Consider the following 25,412-nt stretch of genomic DNA (forward strand, 5'->3'; position numbering starts at 1 on the left):
AAAAAGGACTGGAGACCCTCCGGGGGCGAACAGGTTTCCCTCAGAGGGCCCCCTTTTATTTTAAAATAAGTAAATCAGTTCGTATGGAAGAAAAAAAACAGATGAAAATGAAGAATTTCTAAAAAGCTAAAAAAAAATCTCAAATCAAAGACTTAAAAAAAGAGTAAAAATGAAGACTCTATAGATGTAATGAAATACTTTCTATAAATGTAATGGAATACTTTCTTTAAATGTAATGAAATACTGATAATAATGAAAACGTGTTTTATGACACAATATTTAGAAACCTCAAAACACACTTTGCTTTCTTTGACTGAGAATCTTTCTAACAATAATAAAAGACTTCCTCAAAATGGAGACACGTTTAATATGTTGACTCCATGTCATCATATAAAAAGCTTCTCCAAACAAGATCACAAATAATGTCAAACTTTACTTTTCTCAAAACTGGAGAAACGTTCGAGAAAAGATGAACCTTTCTTCAAATAAAGACAAACGCTCTCTGACTTACAAAGCTGCTGTTGTTGCTGTTGTTGTTGCTGTTGTTGTTGTTGTGTTGTCATAAATGTGCTCCCTTACTTATTGCTTTAAAGCAGATCATATTTTTAACTTCAGTATTGATTATTTATCCCACCGGGACATTATTATTCATTATGATCTGCAGACGGCTGAGAGGCTGAGCGGATAATCGGAGGACAGACTGAACGGGAGATAATAAAAACTCACCTTTACCTCCCCCCCCTCCCCCCCTCCCTTCAGACTCTCACACACACCCCCCCGAGTCGTCGGTATGTTGTTAACAGCTTTTTTTATTACAAAAAACAGCATACATTAAACATCGAGCGAAAGGGAATGCAGAGATGTTAACAAAGACCGAGCATCGTCCCTCATTTTGTCATTTAATTTTAAATAAAAAAATGTACAAAAGTGCTTACATGGTGCAAATAATGAGGAGGGTCTATAAAAGAGGAGGAATAATGTACACGGTATGTAACTTCTAAAAACGCTGCGGGATATATTACAAAGCGGAGAATAACCTCTCAGGAACACTAGGCAGTTAATCCTCAAACAAACCTATAACATCAGGTTAATAAATACCGCTCAAACTACCCACAATGCACCTGGGTTTGTGTTTAATCCGTTAGTTTGAGTGAACCTAGGCTTTGATTATGACACGGTAACAGAGACTCTCCCGCTGCGCTCTGCTAATACAATCACACTTTGCTGTGAGTAAATGGCACTGTGAGGGCTAGTAACACCTGGAGACACCTTCAGTCTGGGGGGGGGTGTCTCCTGCTGGGGGGGTAAGGCTGCGGATGAATCCACTCGGTAACACGACGCTCCTCCTCCTCCTTCTCCTCCTCCTCACAAGAAGTCAGAGCTCCTCTCAGTAACTGTTCTCGTGTCCCGCCAGGATGTACAGGTTGCTCAGGGAGGTGTGGTTGTCTGTGGGGCGGCTCTGCAGGACCACCACCCTGAAACACAACACAGGACAGTGAGAGGTGTGTGTGTGTGTGTGGGGGGGGGGGGGGATGTTCTGGAGGAGAGCAGCTGCAGCGGCTCCTCTTCAGATGGAATTACAGAGCAGAGACACTGAGCAGCTGGCAGTGCCCGGCAGGTGAATAAAACATGGAGGACACTCTGCTGGCACCGGGGGGGCGAGGGAGAGAGAGTGAGGGAGAGAGAGAGTGTGTGAGTGAGGGAGAGAGAGTTTGAGTGAGGGAGAGAGAGAGTGTGTGTGAGTATGAGAGAGACAGTGAATAAGCAAGTGTGTGTGTGAGTGAGTGAGTGAGTGAGTGAGTGAGTGAGTGAGTGAGTGAGTGAGTGAGTGAGTGAGTGAGTGAGTGAGTGAGTGAGTGAGTGAGTGAGTGAGTGAGTGAGAGGGTGAGTGAGTGAGAGAGTGAGAGGGTGAGTGAGTGAGAGAGGTGGAGCTAAATCACATCCTATTATACTCTCTCCCTCACCTGCAGTGTGTTCTATAGTGCAAGTCAATGGTCTGCAGAGGCTAACATCAGGGAGTTTCTCTCTCACATGTAGTGGTTCCACTCCCAGTCCCACTCCCAGTCCCACTCCCACTCCCAGTCCCACCAATTCTCTCTTTTAATATTATTTACATTTGAGGGTTTTAATAACCAACACTTACTGTTACTACTGGAGTCACAGAAGCTCAAATCTTTGCTCCCTCGTTTTTTCGTGATTTCAGAAAACGTTGGTTTTACTACGATTCTGAATTGGACTCTCACTCATGTATGAGAAGCTTTCAGTTAACGGCCAAACTCCAACAGATCGAGGATTTAAATAACAGCTGGGACTTTTTGTGAGCTGTTTGGACCTTTTGCTGCCCCACCAGCGAGAGGGCATTCAGGGACAAGACCAGCGGTGCGTTCAGGGACAGCAGTAAAGATCAGACTCATTGGAAAGTATAATTTAAAGAGGAGAGGATGGTTCAGGTAATCACACCTGAGGGAGGACTGAGGTCCTGGAGATTATGAATCACACCAATTATAAATAAAGGAGAGTAAACAGGAAGTGAGCTGCGTCTTTATGAGGTGATTCATTTCTGAGATATTTCTCATTACACGAGGAAAGTACGAGCTGCAGAATTCAGGTATATTTTCAAAATAAGAGCACGCTTGAGCGAGTAAAGGAAGTGTGTGTGTGTGTGTGTGTCTCTACAGATCTGAGTCTCTGAGCTCCTACCTGTCAGACCCGAGCAGGCGGAAAACTCGGCTCGGATCACAGATCTCCTGGGTCACCTGAGGAAGAAAACTCAAATAAAATGTCTGACAACAAACAGCCTGCAAGCGTCAACAAGCAGCGCTGTAAACCACACCGCAGATGTTACTCAGATACATATAGAGAAGTATTTACACAGGTATTGCTTTTCAAAACATAAAGTACGTTACGATATTTCATTTAGCCGAGGCTTTAATCCAAAGAGACTTCAGCCTCCTCCTGCAGAAGCACGAGGCTCAAAGACGAACCCTCTAAACTCCAGAAACGGGAAGTCAATATTCAAGACTTAAGGGGCAGTGGGGACAGCAGGGTGAGACTTGGTGCTGTCCTGATATCTCGTCCCACATTTCAGAGCGTGCAGTGAGGGAGCCGGTCAGAGTTCTGACGAGTTCTAAGAAAATAGGACTTGCCTTTTTATTATTTCAGATATCATATTGATGCATTAATAGAACAGCCCTAGAATTATGATGCGTGTCTACCCTTTGCTCTTGTGGGGGGCTCTTATTGTGAAAATCTAACAAATATTGAGCTTTCTGCAAATTGGATTTTGAACCGGTCCATATTTTTACTATGATAGAATTCTGATTAGTGTGCAAAACATTGCGCTCTGATTTACGAGAGGATGCTAAAGGGTCAAATACCTGAAAGGATAACATGAATTGATTTGATGGACAGAAATAATCATTGTGGCCAATTTTAAAACAAAAAGAGTTAATATTTGCTAAAAGAAATGGATTTGATTTTTCATTGTTTAACATAAGATATGAATTGAGGAAATCTAAAAAAAACATGATTTTCTAACCGTCAGGTTTCTCGTGGGGGGGGGGGGCTTTTATTGTGAAAATCTCTCACCGACTGTGTGTTTGAGTATAAAACGTGTATGTTTCTGAAGGTGACCCTCTCTGCAGCGCACACACACACACACACACACACACACACACACACACACACACACACACACACACACACACACACACACACACACACACACACACACACACACACACACACACACACACACACACACACACACACACACACACACACACACACACACACACACACACACACACACACACACACACACACACACACACACACACACACACACACACACACACCTGTGGGGAAAGCATGTGGACAGATGGGAGATAGTGTGGGTGTGTGTGTGTGTGACACCTGCAAGGTGTGAGAGCCTGGCCTCAGGAGATGTGATCTGTCTGAAGGAGCTCTGCGGTGCATTCAGGGCCTCGGCTTTGAGGGGAATCATAACGCTGCATAATTGATGCGCGCCCACTGTCCTGTGACGGCTTTATGATGGAGCATCAATGTTTCATAGCCGCTGACATTTCAGAAATCTCTCCTCAAACGGAGCTTTTGTTGCCTCTGACACTCGGGCTTTCTGCAGCGCTGTATCACTTTCCTCTCACACACACCGCTTCACCTCCCCGCGAACCCTGACACCGTGTTCAGGGCACGGAGGACAAGTCCATTACCCGCAGCGACAGAGTCTAATCTGCAGGATCAGAGACGCCCTGTAGACACCCGCCGCCACTCAGAGGCTTTGTGGACCAGGTGTGTGTGTTGGTGTGTGAAACAAACACACACACCTGTACTCAGAGACCTGACAAACACAGCGTCTCCTCCAGAGAGAACAGCTGGTGTGTGGGGATTTTAAAGAAGCCAAACACTTAGAGACTTATTGAGACTTAGTTTGATGTGTGTATGTATTAAGATGTGTTGTTGCTGACTGACTGACTGTTTACCTGTAGTAAATATACAAAGTAAATATGAGTGTCGTAGGATTCTGATCTTTTTGACGTTAAACCAGAAAACAGCATCCAGTACATGTACTTCTACAGATGATTCAAGAGGTTTTCTCCCCCCTTAACGCCGGTTTCTCTGTGCATTAATTCAGTTCTCTTTAAGACTATTTCAGGACTCAGGAAGCCAGGTAACGCTTTGTGTTGTGAGTCAAATATCCCCTTTAATCCAGAGGGTCTCCTCTTTGTAACGATGCATGTTGACTTGGCAAGTAGACATACTTTTGTGAATTCCAGAATAAACGCCTTTGTACCTCGTTAGACTTGAAGCTCTTCCCCTGCATGCCGTGTTTCCAGAAGGCCAGCACGCTGTCTTGAAGGCACACTGTCAGGAGGGAGAGGGAGGGTAAGTTAGACACAAAGACATTTCAAAAAAAGGTCCAAGTTTGTTCAAACCACGTCTGCAGTCTCCCTCAGGATCAACGGTGCTTCTGTTCCTTCACACAGACTTTAATCTCTGAGCCTTCCCGTCTGAAACGTACCCACAGACCCGATGCAGAAGTCGAAGCTGAGCTCAGACGCCAGCTTCTTGTTGGACTTCAGACGGCCCTGGAGGTTCACGATCTTCAGGTTTTCTGAGGAGACAGGGTGTGAGGATGAGGAGGCAGAGTGTGAGGATGAGGAGGCAGAGTGTGAGGATGAGGAGGCAGAGTGTGAAGATGAGGAGGCAGAGTGTGAGGATGAGGAGGCAGAGTGTGAGGATGAGAGGCAGAGTGAGGAGGATGATGAGGAGGCAGAGTGTGAGGATGAGGAGGCAGAGTGTGAGGATGAGGAGGCAGAGTGTGAGGATGATGAGGAGGCCGAGTGTGAGGATGAGGAGGCAGAGTGTGAGGATGAGGAGGCAGAGTGTGAGGAGAGGAGGCAGGAGGATAGGCATGGGAGAGCAAGTGTGAGGTGGAGAGAGGGACAAGGGGGTGTAATGGTTTAAAATCATTATGGATGAACGGATGTCCCCTGCTCTGGGTTTCTGTGGATGGGAGGAGGTGATGACTTGATGACATGAACCCTGCATGGGCTGTACATGCAGCAGCAGATGCCGACTGCAGGCCAACAGGACTATGGCGGTGTAGGTTCTATGGGAACAGAGTGGAGTGAAGAAGCAGAGATGTGAGAGTTGAATGCATTTTGGTATTTTATGATGTTAATTGATTCAGAGTTTGAATATTATTCGAATTTCGCAAAATAGTAATATATTTGATCGATACCATTTATATGAAGGCCAGGCTTAAGAGGTGAGGAAAATCTATTGAGATCGAGGGTTAAAATCAGATTTCACAGGTAACAGAGTGTTAAAGGATGAGTGTGGTCAGTGTGAGATGATACGTCACAGTAACATGAGTTTATTTGCAGTTGAGCTCGACTTCACACAAGCATGTTTGCAACAATAAAGTAATGCAGAAATTAGAGAATACGAGAGGTCTCTTATTGGGGTGTACTCACATTACCTCAAACGATCCATAAAGCAGCTTAGAGATAACAATACACCCAAGATTCTGGGCAAAAATGTCTAATAGAGCAGTGTATTGAGACAGTGGAAGATTGATGGTGTGGGTGGTGAGGTGAGAGCAGGTTGTGGAAGCATGGTAGGGCAGAGTGTGAGGATGAGGAGCAGAGTGTGAGGATGAGGAGGCAGGGTGGGAGGATGAGGAGGCAGGAGGATGAAGAAGCAGGGTGTGAGGATGAGGAGGCAGGGTGTGAGGATGAGGAGGCAGGAGGATGAAGAAGCAGGGTGTGAGGATGAGGAGCAGGTTGGGAGGATGTGGAGGCAGGAGGATGAAGAAGCAGGGTGTGAGGATGAGGAGGCAGGAGGATGAGGAGGCAGGGTGTGAGGATGAGGAGGCAGGAGGATGAGGAGCAGGGTGTGAGGATGAGGAGGCAGGAGGATGAGGAGGCAGGGTGTGGTGATGAGGAGGCAGGGTGTGAGGATGAGGAGGCAGGTGTAACTCACGGTCCAAACACACCAGCACCGTGTCTCTCTCCAGCTGCGTCACATGGATGGCATCCACCTGCTGATGAGCTGCGGAGGAGAAGAATACCATGAAGCTTCCCTTTGAGTCTTACATCTCCTTCCACCACAGGTCACATGACTCCCTGAGGTGCGCTCCCCCTGTGTTTGACTCACTTGCTCCCATCTCGGTGAACCAGGAGGAGCAGGAGTTCAGGTTGATGGTCTCGAAGCGGACCACCTGGCCCGGCTCGCTGCCCTGACTGATGGCCACGCACACCAGAGGATACTCATGCTCCGGGACCACCAGCATCTCAAACACCTTCAGGGGGGTGGGCAGGGGGAAGTCAAAGTGCTGCAGGGGGGAGAGAGGGACGACACGGGGGTTAATGGTCTTCATAATATATCACTTACTGGATGAACCGGATGTCTCCCCCCTCGCCTCTCTGGGTTTCTGTGGATGCTGGAGGAGGTGAACTGACCTTGATGAGCATGAACCTCTGCATGGGCTCGTACCACTGCAGCAGCACGATGCCCGACTGCAGCGCCCCACACAGGTACTTATGGCCGGTGTACGGGTTCCTCACTGGGAACCAGAGAAGAGATCATGAAGAAGAGCAGAGCAATTTGAAGAGTCTGAATGTCCCATATTTTGTATTTATTTTATTGATGTTTTATTGATTTAAGAATATTGAATACTTTTATTCAGAATGTTCTCAAAACTAGTAATAATATTTGTATCGATAACTCATTTTATTGAAGCGCTCAAAGACGCTTTACAGAGGTGAGAAAACTCTACTTTAAATCGAGTTGAAATCACACATTTATCACACGTTAACAGCTGGTCTAAAAAGGTGAGTGTTGGTCAGTGTGATGAATAATACTCACAATAACACACTGAGTTTATTTAGCGCTTTTCAAGCTCGACTTCACACAAACATTTTATGCAACAAATAAAAACGTAATGCAGAAAATTAGAGAAAATACAGAAGAGGATTACTCTTATTGGGGTGTACTCATCATTACCCTCTCAAACGATCCATAAACCAGCCTTAAGATAACAATATCACCCAAATGATTTCTGGTGCAAAACATCGTCTAACTAGAGCAGTTTATTGACACAGTGTAAGATGTGTGTGTGTGTGTGTGTGTGTGTGTCTCACCGATGCAGCACTTGTGGCAGCCCTTTGTGTCGGGGATCTTGGTCGTCAGGGCGAACCTCCTGAGGAGAGACGTTGAGAGGACAGTTTAATAAAGCTCTGACGTCCGGAGACACGGAGCTCTGCCAGACGTTGTGTGGATTTCACTGAAGTACTTTCACGGTAGTTTGTCGGGAACAGAAAGCCGGCACAGCGTGAGAGAGGAGGAGAGCTCTGACCTTCTGGTGGTTACAGGAGGTCTGGTATAAGACCATGAGCCTGAGTAGAGTCTCACCTGGGCAGGATTCTGTCGGGGAAGCGGTGCGTCTGGAACTGAGCGGCGAGGCCGGGCTTCTTCAGCTGCTCGAAAAGCCCGATGAGGTTATGGGAATACAGCTGGAAGGTTTTCCCTGCAGCACAGAACAGATTCATGAGTGAAAACAGGAAGGAGTGCAGAACATATTCAACATATACTTCCTAAAAGGTGCTTTCTGGTGGGGTTTGTATGGGTTTTAGTGCATGTAAATGGTCTGCAGAGGCTAGAATCCCTGTGATGTTGTGAGGATTGAAGTATTTGGTTATATAAGATATGTTGTGACTTTTGGAGATGATAAATCCATCTTTTTTCAGTTAATGTTGACGTTTTGACTCTAAAATGCTCTGGAGTTATTGGAAATGTTTGGATCATACGAGTCTGAATCAATCCTCGTCCAGCCTCCTCTTTATCTGAGCTGAAGCACTGCCTCTAAACACAAACACACAGAGGAGCTGAAACACCTCCGCGATCTGGCGAAGCAGCTTGTAGAAACGTTAGATGTGAACAGAAGTAAAACAGCAGTGTGACGACGATAATGTGAAGAGGATTACCTTCTGAAGAAGCCGTTAGTAGAAGATCAAATGAAGCCAGGCGAGGAAGAGGAGGAGGAAGAGGAAGAGGAGGAGGAGGAGGAGGAGGAAGAAGAGAGAACAGAGGTTAACGGCTGGAGGTAAAACTGACTCTGTAACAGGATCTGAGTTCCTGACAACAGATCAGAGGTCGAGTTAGACTTTCTCTTTCGGGGTTATTTTAAAGGACAGGGTCGCAACCCTTCCATTCAAATCTGTTACTAACCCTCAACTTTAGATGTGTTTATGTTAATGAGCTTCACTGAAGAGCATTTAAATGTACTAAAGACCTACGTGCACTACCTGATATCTGTAGATATTACTTAGTTCTTTTTACTCCCCCTATTTTTTTCTAGGCTCTTCTCTTTTTAAGTTTTATGTTCTTGTTTTTATTCGCACTGTGGGACTGCCGTATTTCAATGTTCTGTATGTATAACACATGTGGAAACTTTGACCATAAAGTGGACTTTGACTCTGCAATTAATGCATTTTATTTTTAATAATTAGTACAAAACTTTTCATGTCAACCATTTTTATTGTTCAATTGTTATTAAAACATGTATTTACAGTAAAACACTTGGCCCCCTTTTTAAATGATTTAAAATATTATTATTGATAAATAACAATATTAAATAATAATATTATTTAATATTATTAATTAATATTATTATTATTTAATATTGTTATTATTATTTAATATTGTTATTATTTAATATTGTTATTATTTAATATTGTTATTATTTAATATTGTTATTATTTAATATTGTTATTATTATTTAATATTATTATTATTTAATATTGTTATTATTTAATATTGTTATTATTTAATATTGTTATTATTTAATATTATTATTATTTAATATTATTAATTAATATTGTTATTATTTAATATTATTATTATTTAATATTGTTATTATTTAATATTGTTATTATTTAATATTGTTATTATTTAATATTGTTATTATTTAATATTGTTATTATTTAATATTGTTATTATTTTTCTCCCCTTATTTCATTATCATTTTTTTAATTACTAGACTAAATTATTATTTATATATAGATTTTTGTCAACCATTTAAAAAAGGTAGTTATTACATTATACAATATTATTTATCCCTCTTTAAATTTTACTTCGTTTAATGAATCTTTATCTAATAAGTAGAATAATGATTCAGTCTGTTTTCTTATTCCCTGTCTTTTTTTCCTTACTTAAACTGTTTTCGAATTGATGCATACTCTTAATGCAACAAAATAGAATTTGCATTTTGAACAAAGCTAATGTTTTACCAAAATAAGTCACTAAAGGTTTGCAGCTCCTATATAGTGTCTACAGAGACCAGTGTGAATGGAACAGACTGTACAGCCACTGGTCTCCCTCCGGACTCTCTGTGCTGCAGGGACTTCCTATAGAAGCTGCCGGTGTGGAGAGACGGTTCCTCAGAGCAGAGCAGCAGCAGGTATGACAGAGCAGCAGAGGCTGTGACGGTCACTCACCTGACAGAGACATCAGGTCGTTGTTGATGACGTACAGCCATGTGCATTTCCTCGGGAACAGCTGCAGAGGGAAGTAAACAATCAACGTCCCGTTCATGTTAACAATATCAATCCACTTGGTGCATTTGAGGTCTGTAGTGAGAGCAGATCTCTGTATTCAAAGAAGTTAAAGGGACACATTTAGCTCTTATATAAGCTGCAATAATTAGCATGTCTTGCACTTTCCAGAGCGTCTTTATTACCCACAGATTAATTTCAAACACACAGATTTAGTGAAGGAAAACTCTGTCAGTTTGCAAACATGACATGCAATACAGAGAAGATGCATGCAAGCTAAAGACAAAACAGGTATGAACATTTTTAAGAGTTTAAGATCATTTTTTGGGACCAAAATTTAATTTCTTTGTGCAAAAAATGTTAAATAATAATTCAATATTTATAGCGATATTAAATGTAAACCTTTGGGGAAAGTAGAAATCAACCTGAGCAGAGATGAGTTTTTATTTGCTATAAAAAAAACTTTGTCTTGAATCAAAGTTCACATGATTTCTAAAAGGAATTGATTCTATCTTCCGCACAGTTTTGTGTTTCTGTGGCTAAAGTGTGTTTGATTTAAAGGTGTGGAACAACATATACCTCCAGTACACGTGCAAAGTCAAAAGTAAGTATCTTATTGAACAATACGAATCCTAATAAACATTTGGGTTGATTCCAGCCGCTGTTACCTGCTCCATTGTGGCTTCGTGCAGCTCGTTCAGATTCAGCGTGTAGATGCCGTCCTCCGTCCCAAAGATGAGGTATTGATCTAGAAGGAATACATTTAAAGAGGTATTTATTGGCTTTAATTTAACATGGTTTGGGTGCACCTCCTAGGCCCTGCTGTGGTGCCCTTGAGCAAGGCACCGGACACCTCCAATCCCCCCCCTCCCCATTGCTCCCCGGGCGCTGCACGATAGCTGCCCACTGCTCCTAGTACTAGGATGGGTTAAATGCAGAGGACTAATTTCACTGTGTGTGCTCTGCTGTGTGCATGTATGTGACTAATAAAGAGGGTTTCATCCTCCGATTCTATCTATCTATCTATCATTGCTTGATGTTGAATCCGTACCTTTAGTGTCCGGATGAATCCATGACGTGGCACAGTTAATCTTCAGAGGACAACCGTCGAACACTTTGGAGAAACACGCTCCCATCTGAAATACAGAAAGGGAACACGGCTCAGTGTTTGGATCAGTGAGTCAGATATTGCACCTCCAACAACAAATAGATCCAGAACTCCGGTTCCTTTACTTCCTCTCCAGAAAAAGGAGAGTAAAAGAAAGGATCAGGAATCTCAGTCTCAGTGTCAGCCTGCTGCCTGCCACTCGTCCCCTGCAGACCCCCCGGACATCCATCCCCTATTCATTCTCCATAAGCTGTCTCTGCCGTCTGACCAGACATCTGACCCCATCTTCATATCTCTGGACTCAGTAAACCCTTTCTGACCCACAGAGAGATTGATTCCTGGCAGCACTTTCACATTTTACAGGAAGAATCTGTATTTTGGTTTGAGGGCGCACCCAGAGAGAGGAGCAGAGCCCCTGATACTGGCTCAGACTAAACTCTGAGTCAGGATAGATAAGCGTGGTGTGTGCAGGTATGCAGAATTCCCAAATTTGTGCTAATTTTGAAGAAATAAATCTGAATTTTTTAAAAGTCGACATTTAGACAAAAAGTCCAAAGATCTGCATTTTGGTTTGAGGGCGCTCGCCCCCGGAGAGAGGGAGCAGAGACCTGTTACCCGGCTTACACTAAACCCTGGTAATGCAAAGACATCCACTCACCAGGACCTTAGGCGTGGGAGGAAGACCGTTGATGGCTGGTTTCTAACGAGGAGACAGACAGAGATGATTGAGAACACAGACGGAGCAATCACTTTAAATCCAGTAGCTTCATTTAGATCAACAACAACAAAACAAACCATGTTTTCCTTTGTGTGTGTGTTCTAGTTTCACTGTATTCAGCTGAGCGTTTGGATGTTAGGAGGACTTATTGTTGAACATACCCGAGGTTTCAGTGAGAGGAAACCGTCCCCACATTTGATTTATGACGTCTGATTATTCCCTGTGTGTTTATATATAGATTTCCTCTTTATCCTCGTGTCTGCTTTGTTGTAATGTTGTCCTCTCTTTGGGTTGTGTTTCTGCCTCGTTTAAGTGCTTTGTTGTTGTTTGTTTTCTCCTTAAACTAAGGGGAGGTTGGTTGGATCATCATGTGGCTTCTCCTGTCACATTTCTTATTGTATCGTCTGGATATGATGCAGTCGTTTGCGTGAACACCTGAACTATCACCTCCTTACATTTGAGTGAAGCGGCACAGCTCTTGCTACAGTTGCATCACATGCTAAAATACATAAGTCCTATAGACTGGACTGAATCACTCACAGGGAACTCCTTCTTCTCCTTGCGCTGCTGCCTGTTGGGCGGCTGCTTGCTTCCTTCTCCGTTCAGGCTGTCATCCGAGTCATTATCTGCAGAATAAGAGACATGTAAACATCAGATGTGTGCAGTAAACAACAACACCTGCATCCATTTCCATCCAGCTGCCTTACCTTTACACACACGCTTACTGAGAGCTTGTGAAGGCAAAACAGGTTCTTATTTAGAGACGCTTATAAACAGTATGATGACAGATGGGTATATTCAGACGGCGGGACTCACCGGGGTCGGAGGCGTGCGACAGGAGGCCGGGGCTGCTGACGCTGACGGACAGGAAGTCTGGAGGCGAGTGCTCCAGCTTGTTGCCCAGGTGCTCAGGTGTGCTCTGGATGCGGGACACCTGGGTTGGTCCGTTCTCAGACTTGAGGAACCTCTGCACCGTCAGGAAGCACTCGTCATTCAGACCCAGCTCCTCAGACGAGCTGTTTAACCTCGGCTGGGAGGGGGAGACGGGGGGGAGGTCAATCAGAAGTCTAGATACTCTTTCAAAGCTTTTTGTTATTCTTGAGCGAGACACCGCGGTGCTGGCATCCTCAGATAGGCTGCATCTACGAGCATGCACATCAGGGCCGTAGAAAACTAAATCCCCCCCCCCCGGGAAACATGAGTTATACTCCACTGATTACCTGATTAAGGGTACTTCCTAATTGCTCTCTCTTCACTCTGTCTTTGTGGCAGTAACGTCTGAAAAGTTGGTAAATGTTCTGTACTTGTACATCTCTTCATCAGGTCTCTTCGACCCTCAAAGCTTCACGAGTCTGAGCTTTGAATCTGAGCTGTGCACTACGCCCGTTTTATATGAATTATGTATCTGTCCCTCACTAAGAACACAGACCAGTCCGAGCAGCAGGATTAATTGAAAGTGTTGAAGCTAAACACCTCAGCTTCTCCGCTGTGAGGGTTCTTATTTTGTTTTAAATAATAAGAATACTTTTACATTTAGTATCTTTAATGGGATCAAATTAAACATTTAAGACCTACAACTGGCTCAGAGGAAATAAAGAAGAGGGTTAAAATAACAGTTTTAATCGATTTATCCCCAAAAAGGATACATCTGGTTTTAAAATGAATCATTTTATACTAAATATCTTTGAGTTTTAGCCTTTTAAAGAAATCCCCTCTGGTTCAGACACATTTCTTATAATGGTTAATGTTCTGTACTTATACAGCTCTTCATCAGGTCTTCTGGACCCCTCAAAGATTCAAACACTACGAGTCGTTCACACCTCATTCATGCAGCGCAGCCCCAGTTGCTCTAGGGAAGCTAACACACACACACACACACACACACACACACACACACACACACACACACACACACACACACACACACACACACACACACACACACACACACACACACACACACACACACACACACACACACACACACACACACACACACACACACACACACACACACACACACACACACACACACACACACACACACACACACACACACACACACACACACACACACACACACACACACACACACACACACACACACACACACACACACACACACACACACACACACACACACAGGGAGCAGCTCAAGGTTCAGTATCTCGCCCGAGGATAGATCCACATGGCTCTTACCTTGGGGGGCAGAGGAGGAGGAACCCCGGGCTTCAGAGTGGACCTGAAACACAACAATATATCTTTATAAACTACAGTCATGAGATTTAGAGGCGATGATGTAATGTGTGGTGACGTCACTCACAGCTCCACTTCTTCACAGGGGTCCTGCAGGTGAGCGATGTGTCCCCTGCAGAGCAAACAGGGATCAGTGGAAGATATGAGTCACACGGCTCACTGCGGGGGGGGGGGTTAATGGTGGAGATGTTTATGCAAAATCCTCCTGAGATGAACAGAATGACTCTAAGGAGGAGGAGGAGGTCAGGTTGTCTTCCTTTGAGCATCATGGGATGGAAACTACAAGACGTGTCCTGTAAACGTCTCTGAGGTCTGTGTTCACCGCCTGCAGATCGTCTTCAGGATTTAATCCAGTCCTCCATGAAACTCAAAGGATGCAACTTTCACTGCTTTGACTTAAAGGACATTAATATATTTTAAATACATAAAGGTTTAACTCATTAAACTGAGCCTTTAGCTTCGAAAGGATATTTGAACACCTTTTCATATTTACCAAAAACACTGACAGTTTATATTCATTATATTTCAGTTCGATTTGATTATTATTTTATCTAAAATATTCTGCTAAAGTTCATATTTTGGGGAATCTACCAAAAAATATGTTGAGGACGAGTAAGACTCTGACAATCAATATCCAGTATTTCATTTTAAATGCATTTGTTTTACTGTTAATTTATGTTTGATTATTTGAGGGAACACACACATCTTTCAGCTCCATTAATCACGGTTTTGTTGAGGAATTTCTATTTATTTATATTTACTTTTGTGACTTCACAAAAAACATACAACGCTTCATTTTAAATCAAGTAAATTGAAGCGTTGTATGTAGAAAAACATGCCTATCTCAGTCTCAAGTCAGCACACTGACCCTGATAAAGAATTCATCCAAAGAGGAGATTTGATTCTATTTCAAAATATACATTTGGGATTTTTAGGTCAAAAGAAACTGACGACTCTAAAAGCTTTATTTAAAGCTCAATGCCGGTCACACCACACATGGTGAATGAGGGAGGGGCGGGGGGAGTGATTTGTGAGCACTAAACCTCTGTGAAACGATGGGGGGAGCGAGAGGTGGATGACGTGAGGGGGGGGGACTACATCTCTACAGTGTTAGTGTTACCGTTGGAACAACTCGTCCTCAACGCTTTTGAGAAGACTCCTTCGAGGGGGAGAGAGAGAGACAGTGAAAGCAGACAGACAGGTGAGGAGACACTTCAGACTGCAGGAGGGGTGGGAGGGGGGGGCATGCACACAGACAGGTAACACTTCAGACTGCAGGGGGTGGGGGGGGGCATGCTCACAGACAGCTTAGATCAGTAGGTTAAAGTGAGAGAGGGAGGAGCATCGGGGGAGAACAAGGGTCAATAAGGGATATCAGATCAAAGAGATTACCCAACATGCATCTGGAAGTTTTCCTCAATTATTTCAATACTTAATTAGGGGTGCACATCATTCTCACACACCACACTGTTGATGACTCAAAGAATATCTCGCTTCATTTAGGAGCTTCACAGATCCTATAAGCGACCTATAATTCCAAAAAGCAAACGAGCTTTAAATGATATATTTTCTAAAACGTTTTAGTATTTTAAATGATTACCAAAAACACATTCATGTTAAGTTAGGTTTAATTAAGCATTCTACCAAAACTCATGTTTGTTGGAATTTATTGATAAAGAAACAATATTTCATTTCAATGCATTTTTGTTTAAATGTTCATTTATTTAATTATTTGAAGAAAAACAAACTCAATCACGAGGACAAATTTAGCATCTTAATACTGAGATTCAAAATATAAATAAATAGAGGTTTCAGTTATAAATATTATCCTTTAACTGAAATTAAATATTTTCAAACTTTTTTAGATTTTAAATTATTACAAAAACATAATAATCAGCGACTATATTTCCAGAAATCAACCAAGGACCAATTTAGCAACTTCTTAAGAGAAAATGCAAGAAATCAAATTAGAAATCAAATTAGAAGTTCCTTTGATTGTGACTTATATCTGATGGTTTCATTGAATGCGTTTTAAAGTTCTCTATAAACCATTCAGATTTTAAAATATCATCAAATATTTTGTAGTAAATTGTTATTTATTTCCATGCAGCTCCAAAACATCTCTCTCACTCACACACACACACACACACACACACACACACGAAATAGCAGCACACCCTCTGAGTGGAGTCTCTGGAGGAGCGTGGCTCTAATGACTCGGGTACAGAAACAGTGACAACCGTTTCCATGGTTACCTGCTCGTTATTCCTCCGTCTGCAAACGGACTCCAGGGGGACGAGAAGTCGTTCTCCTTGCTCACGTCCTGTGCAGACACACAGGCACAAACACACAGGTTTTTATTGTTAAACTGTCGTCTGTGTTTTTCTACACTTTAAATGAACTGACTCCAAAAGAAGTGTTTAAGAATGAGACCGTCACCATTTCAGAATGAGCCTCGGTCTCTTTCCGGAGCGGGGGCTCGAACTGGAGCTTATCGACTGCAGGAGACATGAAGTGATGTTCATTATTTCATTGTCTTTCTTGCACACACACCTCCAGCACTAGAGGGCATCAGTGCACCACACACACACCCACCCACCCACCCACCCACCCACCCACACACCCACACACACACCCACCCACCCACACACACACACACACACACACACACACACACACACACACACACACACACACACACACACACACACACACACACACACACACACACACACACACACACACACACACACACACACACACACACACACACACACACACACACACACACACACACACACACACACACACACACACACACACACACACACACACCAGTAGCAGCGTTGGAAACAGCTTAACTGCTTCCTGCAGAGTATCTGCCAAACACCACACGACTCCTTTCTTTATTTATGATTCTGCTCTGAGTATTTGGCCTGGAGACGGAAACAGATTCCTCTCAACACTAACCAGACCAGACGCAGGAATAGAAATACATCACGGTTTCCGCTCAGTTTACGTCTGAGGTGCCGCTCTGCTTCAGGATCAGTAAACACGCCGCTGCAGTGATGGAGAAACAACGCTCCGACCGGCCAATAAACACTCCAACATAATCAGCTTTCATTTACAAAAGGACTCAGTATGCAGGGATCAGGATGCAGGCTTGTTCTCCTGCCCGAGGTATGCTGGGGGAGCGGCAGCATTAAGGACATAAAACAGAGATGGAGAAACTAAACGACCCGTTAGGATCTGATTAAAGGGTTTGTGTCCACATAGCGCCTTTAAGCGAGTCCTTTCTCAGCCGTTTCCAATATAAGAGGAAAGCTTCAGGGTCTTTAGCTCAGGTACCGTCATGTGTCGTCCCCTCTGTCCCCCTGAATCTGTCTCTACAATAAAGGCACTAGTTGCCCAAAAACTCTTTAAAAAAACAACAAAACCCCTCATGACGTCACAGGACCAGACCAAGGCTAGACGGCCCAGTTCCAAACCGACCCCCAATACCCTCCTCCTAACCCTCTTCCCAGTCCGCCACAGTAAGTGCTGCTGCAGACCAACAAGTGGGGAGCTGGAGTGTGTCATGCTGACCAGCTGCACGCTGTGTGTGCATGAGCTGAAACACACTGTTAGCAAACAGTTCTGATAATCTGCAAAACAAGACAGATCTTTAATATCCTCACACAGATGTTCACAACTTCAAGGTAACGACGTTCTGTAAACAAGGAATTCAATTAATCAATTAATGCATTGTTTTTCCTCAACTGTTTCTACTGTTTGTCTGTTTCTTTTACAATGTGTGTCACAACTGGATGGTAATGAAGAGAAAGGTTTGAAATAGAGTTATTTGGTCCAGCTTTCACATGTATATTTACAGGGACAGATGCAAATCCAAGAAGCTCTCAAACATCAGATTTAAAAACTAAAAAACAGGTTTTTTACAATTAATATATATTTTTAATTGTCTGTGAGATAAAGTTCTGACTGTCCCATTTCTGCCGGAGAGAGGGGAGTTTGTCCTAAAGCTAGCTGCTGTATTTACACGCCCCCCCTGACAGATGGGAGCCTCGTGAAGCTGAGGGTGAGACTACAGTCAGAGTTTACCCGGCAACAGAGTGGGAGTGTGTACGGGTCAGTTTGGAGTGATGCAGCTGGAGAGTGTGTGACTTTTATGGACCGCCTTCCTCGCTCTAAGGCTCTCAGACTGAGCTCATTCAGACAAAGTGTGAGAGCAGGCCTCTTCACGCTGGGGCTCATGGGGAAAAAACTATTATAGAGCAGCCCCAGTAGCCTTTAAGAAAAAGAGGCTATGAGGACACTGCACTCCTGACAGGAACAGAGATGTCTGAGCTGTAAGTATCCACCCCATGCACCTTATTAGTGACACTACAGTCTCACACACACTCTGTTATGTGCGGGGGTATGGAGCTACTTAAGGGGAGGTAATACAGACACACAGCGTCTCTACACTGACCTGCGTCCCCCCTGTGTCTCTGCGGGAAGCTAGGGCCTGAGCACGGCCTTCCCGGGTCCGTCCCATTGTTCGCTTCAGGAGGGAGAGTCAAGGCGGCATCGTGAGAAATAAAAGATTAAAACCACGTGTGTCATCTCTGGACTGTCACTACATCACACTGAAAGTACATCTGACAACTGACGACACACACGTTACACACAAGCTGCAGCAGCACCACATTTGAATCATTTTTTTATTGTAGTTTCTTCTAAATATTTCTTCTATATTGTTTTATCACATTCCCAACTTCAGTTTCTATACATCCATCTTTCTTATAACTGTAATTATAGTTAATATCCATGTTGCTGTGAAAGTGTTACGTACTGATGAGCAGCCTAAAGCTCCGGATCACTCCACAAGAGGAAGCACAGCCACGTGTGTCACCTCTGGACTGTCACTACATCACACTGAAAGTACATCTAGGACTACTGACGACACACAACGTTACACACAATCCCTTAAGCTGCATCCACACCATGTTCCCCCGTATGAAGACCTCTGTGCAGCTTCACACATCATTCACTCAGTCAAAAGGAGGCAGTTAATGGACGTCCACTTTCTCCCCGGTGAATCCCCGGGTTATTTTTATCCTCATTACAACACGCTGTGGTTTGGAGCAGGGCCAGACTGTGCTGCAGGATTACAGCGAGGAGCGTCTGACCGTCAGCCGCACGTCTATCCACTGACCAATCAGCGGACAGATACACCGGGGGGCAGTGTGTTTACTTACAGTCGATCTCTGAGCGCGTCCTCTCAGCTCGGGCCTGTTTGTTGGTGGAGCGGATCGTGTGTCTGACTGCAGAGATGGGCTGAAAGGAGATTTAGAGAAGGAAAGGAAGGGATTTTATTCAGTTTATGGATTCCAAAGCTCATCAGAAACATGACCTCTGACCTACAGAAAAATGGGAACAATAATGTGCGTTTTTATTAAGAAACACGGGAGTATGCAAAGATTACAAAACCCAATGCAATCATTATAAACGTATAGCTGTTGCAATGCATGCATCACACTAAAGAGGGGTGGTAACACATTTATGTGTCGGCTTGATTAAATATTACTCCCTGCAATAAAACTTTATTCTTTGTTCAAAAATAATCAAGAAATTAAAGCCTGAACCAGCTTTAAAAACACGAATCATTGAAATGATGAAGAATATCTCTTTAATTGATTAATTGATTTGATTTTTAGGCGGCAAATAAACTGAATGCAGATCTTTTGGGCAGAACTGAAGCCAGTGGGAAACATCATGAGAGCATGTCTTGGTGTCCTCTGTTTTCACTAGTTTGATTTCACTTTGGATCATTTTAATATTTAATTTGAGTTTTTGTTTTTATTTATTTGTCTTAATTAATGTAACATCATGAGTTGTATTTTGAGTGAAGTGAATCTGATCCTGCAGTTTTTTCCAGGTGTTTTGGGCAGAATTTACTGATAATTTACATCTATCTTTAATTTTGGGGTTAAATCGGGAATTCAATTAATCAATTAAAGGAAACTATTGATGCCTTTTTCTCCGAGCGAGTTTCACTGTTTCCCCCGTCTTTTCAAATTGGCTTCTCTCTGTCCGTTTGTCACCACTGGATAGGAATGAAAAGGTTTGGAATATCAAAACAACTGTTCAAATAAAGGAACATTTGGATATCACGCTGTCACACAATGCATTGCCTTGAGTGATTTATCCCAGTATTGACTTTGAGATTTAGAATATTCTGTAGAAACCAGTCCTGAAACTGGCATGAGAGGCTGGAGCAGAACTGAGAGCTGCTTTCTGTCCTGCACGGTCCCATTATCATGCAGAGCGGAGGCTGCTGGGTCTCTGGAGCCGCTCCGCTTCAGCTCTCAGGCTGTTCTTCATTCAGAGTGGCCAAGAGACAGAGCTCTGCTGTCAGAGGGAGGGGGGCACAATGGTCTCTGAGAGGCGCTGGTACCACCTCTCTGGCTGCCACATACGTGTGAGCCGGGTCCAGCAGGAATAATGATGTCCATGCACAGAATCCAGAAGAGGGGGAGGGGAGCTTTAGCATGGAAACTGCAGCTGGGATCAGCTTCAATCCTTTATTACAGCCTTTTGTTTGATTCAGTTGCATTTTTATGGACCTTTCTTGGTACAAAGTGTATTTGTTTAATCAGAAAGTTATCTTTACTCTGTCTATGGATAGGGGGGGGAGGGGGGTAATATTGTTTTTATATTGTTCTAGTGTACTTGTACCGATTAATTTAGCCAAACTGCTCCAGAAGTCGTGTGTTTTTAGACATGTTGCTGTATTTCATCATAATGTTCCTGCAAAAACAGTCACATCATTGTTTGTACTTCAAAAAGCTGTCAACATGTCTTTGTAGGCTCGGTAGACTTTCAATTTCCTTCTTGATTTCTTAGGAAAGTTGCATTGGCCTTTCTTCGTACAGTGCATTTTTTTATCAAAAGGTTATGTGTTAATCAGCCTAAGGATTAGGAGGGGGGGTAATATTGTTTTTATATTGCTTGTGTGTGCTTTATTTAGTTTGTGAAGCATCCCGTTACCTTTTGTGTATGAAAAGTGCAATAGATAGTGTTTTTTAACATTTTGCTGTATTTCTGTATCATTTCCCTGCAGAGAGACAGTCGTATCATTGCTTATGCTTCAAAAATCTGTCGATATATCTTTGTAGGCTCGGTAGACTTTCAATTTCCTTCTTAATTTCTCAGGAAAAAGTGAATTTCCCACAATCGTGGTGCTTCCAGATCAGCCGTTACCTCCAGGTAGTCGTCGTCCACCTCGCTGTAGTGCTGGTGGTTGTCGGGGTTGTTCATCTTGTCGAGGAGATCCACAGCGAGCCGCCGGGTCAAACCCGTCTGAGCCACGTACACATGCTGCAGGAAACAGGAAGCATGACAAGTTAGCAAAAACTGTTGCATCATTTAGGAAATAAACTTTATATTTGTGCTCCAGCTTCCTCTGATGTTGGTCTTCACTAAATATTCTGTAGCTGGACTTTATGCATCCTCTCTGAGATCCTCTACTCTGTTTTGAAGGCTGATTCTGAAATGGTTATAATACTAAGAGACTGAACTCAGGCAGGACTTTGGCTTTCATTCATTTACTCTATGAATTCGTTTCTCTGCTCCTAACATTTCCATCTCCCGCTGCATTAGAAGAACAGTGATTACCGATAGCAGCTTCTCTGCAGTGGGTCTCTTCTTCGGGTTCTTCGTCAGAGACACTTTGACAAAGTTATGGAAGGCAGTGGACCTGAGCAACGAGAAGATTTAGATTTAATGCAACGGTTTTAAAAAGCATGAAGCATCATAACGTGAACAGCTCTCTCCTAATGAGCTGCACTCACCACTTGTTTTTGTCTTTTAGCTTCGGAGGCTGGAAGCTGCTCTTGGACATCAGAAACAAAACCCTACAGAAGAAGAACACTTGGATTAAAAGGGGTGTAGACAGACTTAAAAGTGACCATAAAAGAAAGCCTAAAATGTATTTCCTAACAGCAGGATGACTGGGTAGGAAACAGAGAAGATGTGATGAAGTATGGAGCCTCAGCCTCATCAGAGGGAGGTTTATTGGATGAGGTAATGAAGGTCTTGCCTCATGGGGTGCAGGTCGAACATGGGCGGCTGCAGCTCGGCCAGCTCGATGGCCGTGATGCCGACAGCCCAGATGTCACACAGCTGGTTGTAGCCGCCGTTCTTCTCCACCGCGGCCACTTCAGGAGCCATCCTGCACACAATCAGGACCAGGACTCAAAGCTGAGACTAGCTCCATGTGGTATTTGTTTTTATACGCATTCCCAGTACTGTGAGACTTTATGTTGCATGCTGTAAATTACCAGTGTTTGGAGGTTGGAGAGGATTCATCTCTAACTCAAAAACACTCCAGCTAAAGGCAGATCTTTAAATACATGAATATAAGATGCGTTTAAAATGTTCCTCGATATATCACAGTAAGTTTACAGTTTGGAAGCTTAACTTAACGGGAGCTTTATCAACGTCATATTAGAACGTCTTATTCAAAGTTGAATGGAAAGAGACGAATAATGTAGGAGGAGAGGTTAAATGAGAAGCTGGAGAGTAAGTATTACAACTATTGGGAAAAGACGAGTCCACACTATCTGGGGACAGCAGAGGGAGAAGGGAATGGTCTCTGGTGAATATACATCCTGAGTGGGTGATTGGACACTTTAGTTTAAACATACTTTTGTTTTTTTTTATTCATATTCCATTTCCGCCTCTTTTACAAAGATGGTTAAAAGGTGTTGATATAATCTTAGCTTTATAGTATGCTATGCCTCTCTGTGAACATCTAGTCCAAATGTGGGGACAGTCTGATCATTATTTCCGGAGATCAGACGGCCCCCGTCAGAGGAGCCTACATTTTCACTATTTTAGGGTTTGGGAAAGTTCCCAACATTAACCTTATTCTTACACAACCATCCGTTTCATGAACTAGAGTAGGGGCACCTCGACTTTTAGGGGCCTTAGTTCCTCTACTAAACCTTCCTTCTGCTGCTGTGAGAAACTTCTATATTTCAGGGGAAGTTCATCATCACCTCTAAGGAGATCTGTCGGATAGGGAGTGACTCAGACAGTTCACTGGAATCTGATTCAGAGTATGAGCCAACGCTTGACCTGTGATGCCAAATCCTCTTCTTCATGACCTTTATTCATGAATATGTGTCTGTTTGGTGTTGCAGCCAATCAGAGACAAGCTCTGGATATATCAGAGACCTGTCCACACACTCACCAGTAAGGCGTTCCGATGAAGGACTTCCTCTTGGCGATGGTGGCGGTTATTTTGGCGGCGACTCCAAAGTCGGCTGTAAGAAGGATGGACAGGGTTTCAGATTATGTCATCGACTCAGAGCTGCAGACGAGTTCAAGGCCTCTGGATTTAAGATTTCATTTACCTAACTTCACATCCCCGTTGTCTGTGAGAAGTATGTTGGCACCCTGGGAAAAAAAGATCCAATTAATAAGTATTTTACTGCAAGGAATCACATTGAAAAAGAGACCAGTCGCTCCATTTGAGAATATACAATAATTCCTATTTGTTACATTTATTTAATAAAATGTAAAAAAACAGAAGAAGTGAAAATGAACAATAACTTAAAATAAAAAAGTGAATAATAGGTTTATTTAACAAAAGGCAATAGGAGATAAAATAAGTAAAAATATGCAATAATTGTAATTAAATAAGAATAAACTTATTTAAATAAACATTATACATTTAATTAAAACGTGCAATAAGAAGAAGAATAAAACTGAATAAATAAATGTATATAAACATAAGAAAGGTAATAAAATGTGCAATAATAACACACAATTAAATAATAGAGGTTCATTAAAATAGGCATTAAGCAAATACAATTAAATAAAACAAATAAATAAATAACACAAGAAGTTAAAGTAAAACCGTGCACATTGTACTGGAATATATCACAATAACAAATGTCAAACTGTGTATATTATAATATATATAGTGGTGTATAAGTATGAGTATGAGACATAAAAGATATCAATCTGACTGTGGCTTGAAATGCACGCTGGAATACAGAAATAATCCTGAGTGTTTCTGCACAGGTGAGGCTGGGGCTGCAGATACTGAGGGATGTTTGCCTGGTTTATAACAAAGAGCCAATCACGTGCAGCCTAAGGTGACGCATCGACTGCAGCTCTGAGGCTTTCTGACCGTTTCTGTTTCTGCCGGCGGTGACTGGCGGTCTCTCTCATCCTGCGCTGAGCGGAGAGGAAACAGGAAGTGCTCGCTGCGCAGCGCCGAGGAAAGATAACAGGTCCGGCCCTGACCTCCTGCGATAACACCAGAGAGCGAAACAGCGGCCTGATCTCAGCCTCGAAACCCCAGAGTGACACCATTGCTCTAGTGATCACACGCTCTTCCTGTGACTGCAGTTCACACCTCTGAGCATCAGACCTCTAGACAAGCAAAGTCCTTCTCACACCTCTCTGCTGCAAGAGTATCTCCAAAACAAGTAGTGCGGTCCATATTCACATCATAATTATGACTTAAATTATTCTGATGATTGATTTGATTAAGACAACTAGCCCTGCTTTCACTTCCATGTTGTGATTTCTTGCTGCTTTTACACAATGCATCTCCTAAAAGCAAGCTATAGAAAAATGCACCCATATTTTCTATGCAAATCCCAGAGCACTGCTTATACTTTAATGCTGAGCAACATTCCCTCAAATCAGAAGCTTTGCATGAAAATAAGACTTCAAATCAGGTTCTTCTAAATCCAGTGCATTGTGTTTGGTTAGTACTCCTCTTCTCTGGGATGCATTTAAAGTGTCAGTAGTGCAGCTGATTTAAATATGAGAAGCCTGAATAAATATGAGATTAAATGCACAGCCCTCTTCTCGTTTCCCTTCCTGTACTTGCATTTGCAAAGGCTGCAACACCCTCTAATTAAACCCCAGTCTGTTGTTTCCGTGACCTTGGATATAATATTTGGGAACATAAGCTCCTCTTTAAATCCAAAAACCAGAGACAATCTTCAAATCTGGAGCTGCTTCATAAAAACATGTATGTTCATTTATCTACAGACTGTTTGTTTCTTTTCTATACATCAATCATCTTTAGAACACATCCCATAAACTCAGCACACTCCCCTGGGTGCTCTCAGTGTCCACTTCTTATACAAAGTTGAGTTATTTGGGAGAGAGCAGTTCATGATTTCTAACACCTTAGGACTCTCTTAAGGCAGAGGAATACAACAGGAGTTCCCCTTAAATCTGCATG

The 25,412-nt window shown here is 42.9% G+C and overlaps 1 protein-coding gene across 5 annotated transcripts in view; it reads right to left on the minus strand.

Annotated features, from left to right (window-relative positions):
• Window positions 1-791: 791 nt before the first annotated feature.
• Window positions 792-25,412, minus strand: part of map4k5 (mitogen-activated protein kinase kinase kinase kinase 5) — a 39,686-nt gene continuing 15,065 nt past the window's right edge. For 2 of the 5 annotated variants that reach the window (XM_063908109.1, XM_063908110.1), the window contains exons 8-35: window positions 23,560-23,602; window positions 23,397-23,469; window positions 22,242-22,373; window positions 21,994-22,056; window positions 21,818-21,899; window positions 21,404-21,520; window positions 19,399-19,477; window positions 16,601-16,659; window positions 16,417-16,484; window positions 15,282-15,320; window positions 14,229-14,273; window positions 14,105-14,147; window positions 12,722-12,935; window positions 12,613-12,636; window positions 12,446-12,531; window positions 11,846-11,887; window positions 11,131-11,215; window positions 10,748-10,827; window positions 10,023-10,083; window positions 7,939-8,053; window positions 7,668-7,726; window positions 6,987-7,090; window positions 6,682-6,859; window positions 6,508-6,576; window positions 5,042-5,134; window positions 4,814-4,884; window positions 2,701-2,756; window positions 792-1,475 (exon numbers count right to left, since the gene is read on the minus strand). In XM_063908109.1, coding sequence (XP_063764179.1) covers window positions 1,388-1,475; window positions 2,701-2,756; window positions 4,814-4,884; window positions 5,042-5,134; window positions 6,508-6,576; window positions 6,682-6,859; window positions 6,987-7,090; window positions 7,668-7,726; window positions 7,939-8,053; window positions 10,023-10,083; window positions 10,748-10,827; window positions 11,131-11,215; window positions 11,846-11,887; window positions 12,446-12,531; window positions 12,613-12,636; window positions 12,722-12,935; window positions 14,105-14,147; window positions 14,229-14,273; window positions 15,282-15,320; window positions 16,417-16,484; window positions 16,601-16,659; window positions 19,399-19,477; window positions 21,404-21,520; window positions 21,818-21,899; window positions 21,994-22,056; window positions 22,242-22,373; window positions 23,397-23,469; window positions 23,560-23,602 — 2,268 coding nt within the window. In that variant the 3' untranslated portion in view covers window positions 792-1,387. The remainder of the gene's footprint in view (window positions 1,476-2,700; window positions 2,757-4,813; window positions 4,885-5,041; window positions 5,135-6,507; window positions 6,577-6,681; window positions 6,860-6,986; window positions 7,091-7,667; window positions 7,727-7,938; window positions 8,054-10,022; window positions 10,084-10,747; window positions 10,828-11,130; window positions 11,216-11,845; window positions 11,888-12,445; window positions 12,532-12,612; window positions 12,637-12,721; window positions 12,936-14,104; window positions 14,148-14,228; window positions 14,274-15,281; window positions 15,321-16,416; window positions 16,485-16,600; window positions 16,660-19,398; window positions 19,478-21,403; window positions 21,521-21,817; window positions 21,900-21,993; window positions 22,057-22,241; window positions 22,374-23,396; window positions 23,470-23,559; window positions 23,603-25,412) is intronic. The other 3 variants (XM_063908112.1, XM_063908111.1, XM_063908113.1) reach the window with 3 other exon arrangements.

Source organism: Eleginops maclovinus, chromosome 19, assembly GCF_036324505.1.
Source record: "Eleginops maclovinus isolate JMC-PN-2008 ecotype Puerto Natales chromosome 19, JC_Emac_rtc_rv5, whole genome shotgun sequence".
Classification (NCBI taxonomy): Eukaryota; Metazoa; Chordata; class Actinopteri; order Perciformes; family Eleginopidae; genus Eleginops; species Eleginops maclovinus.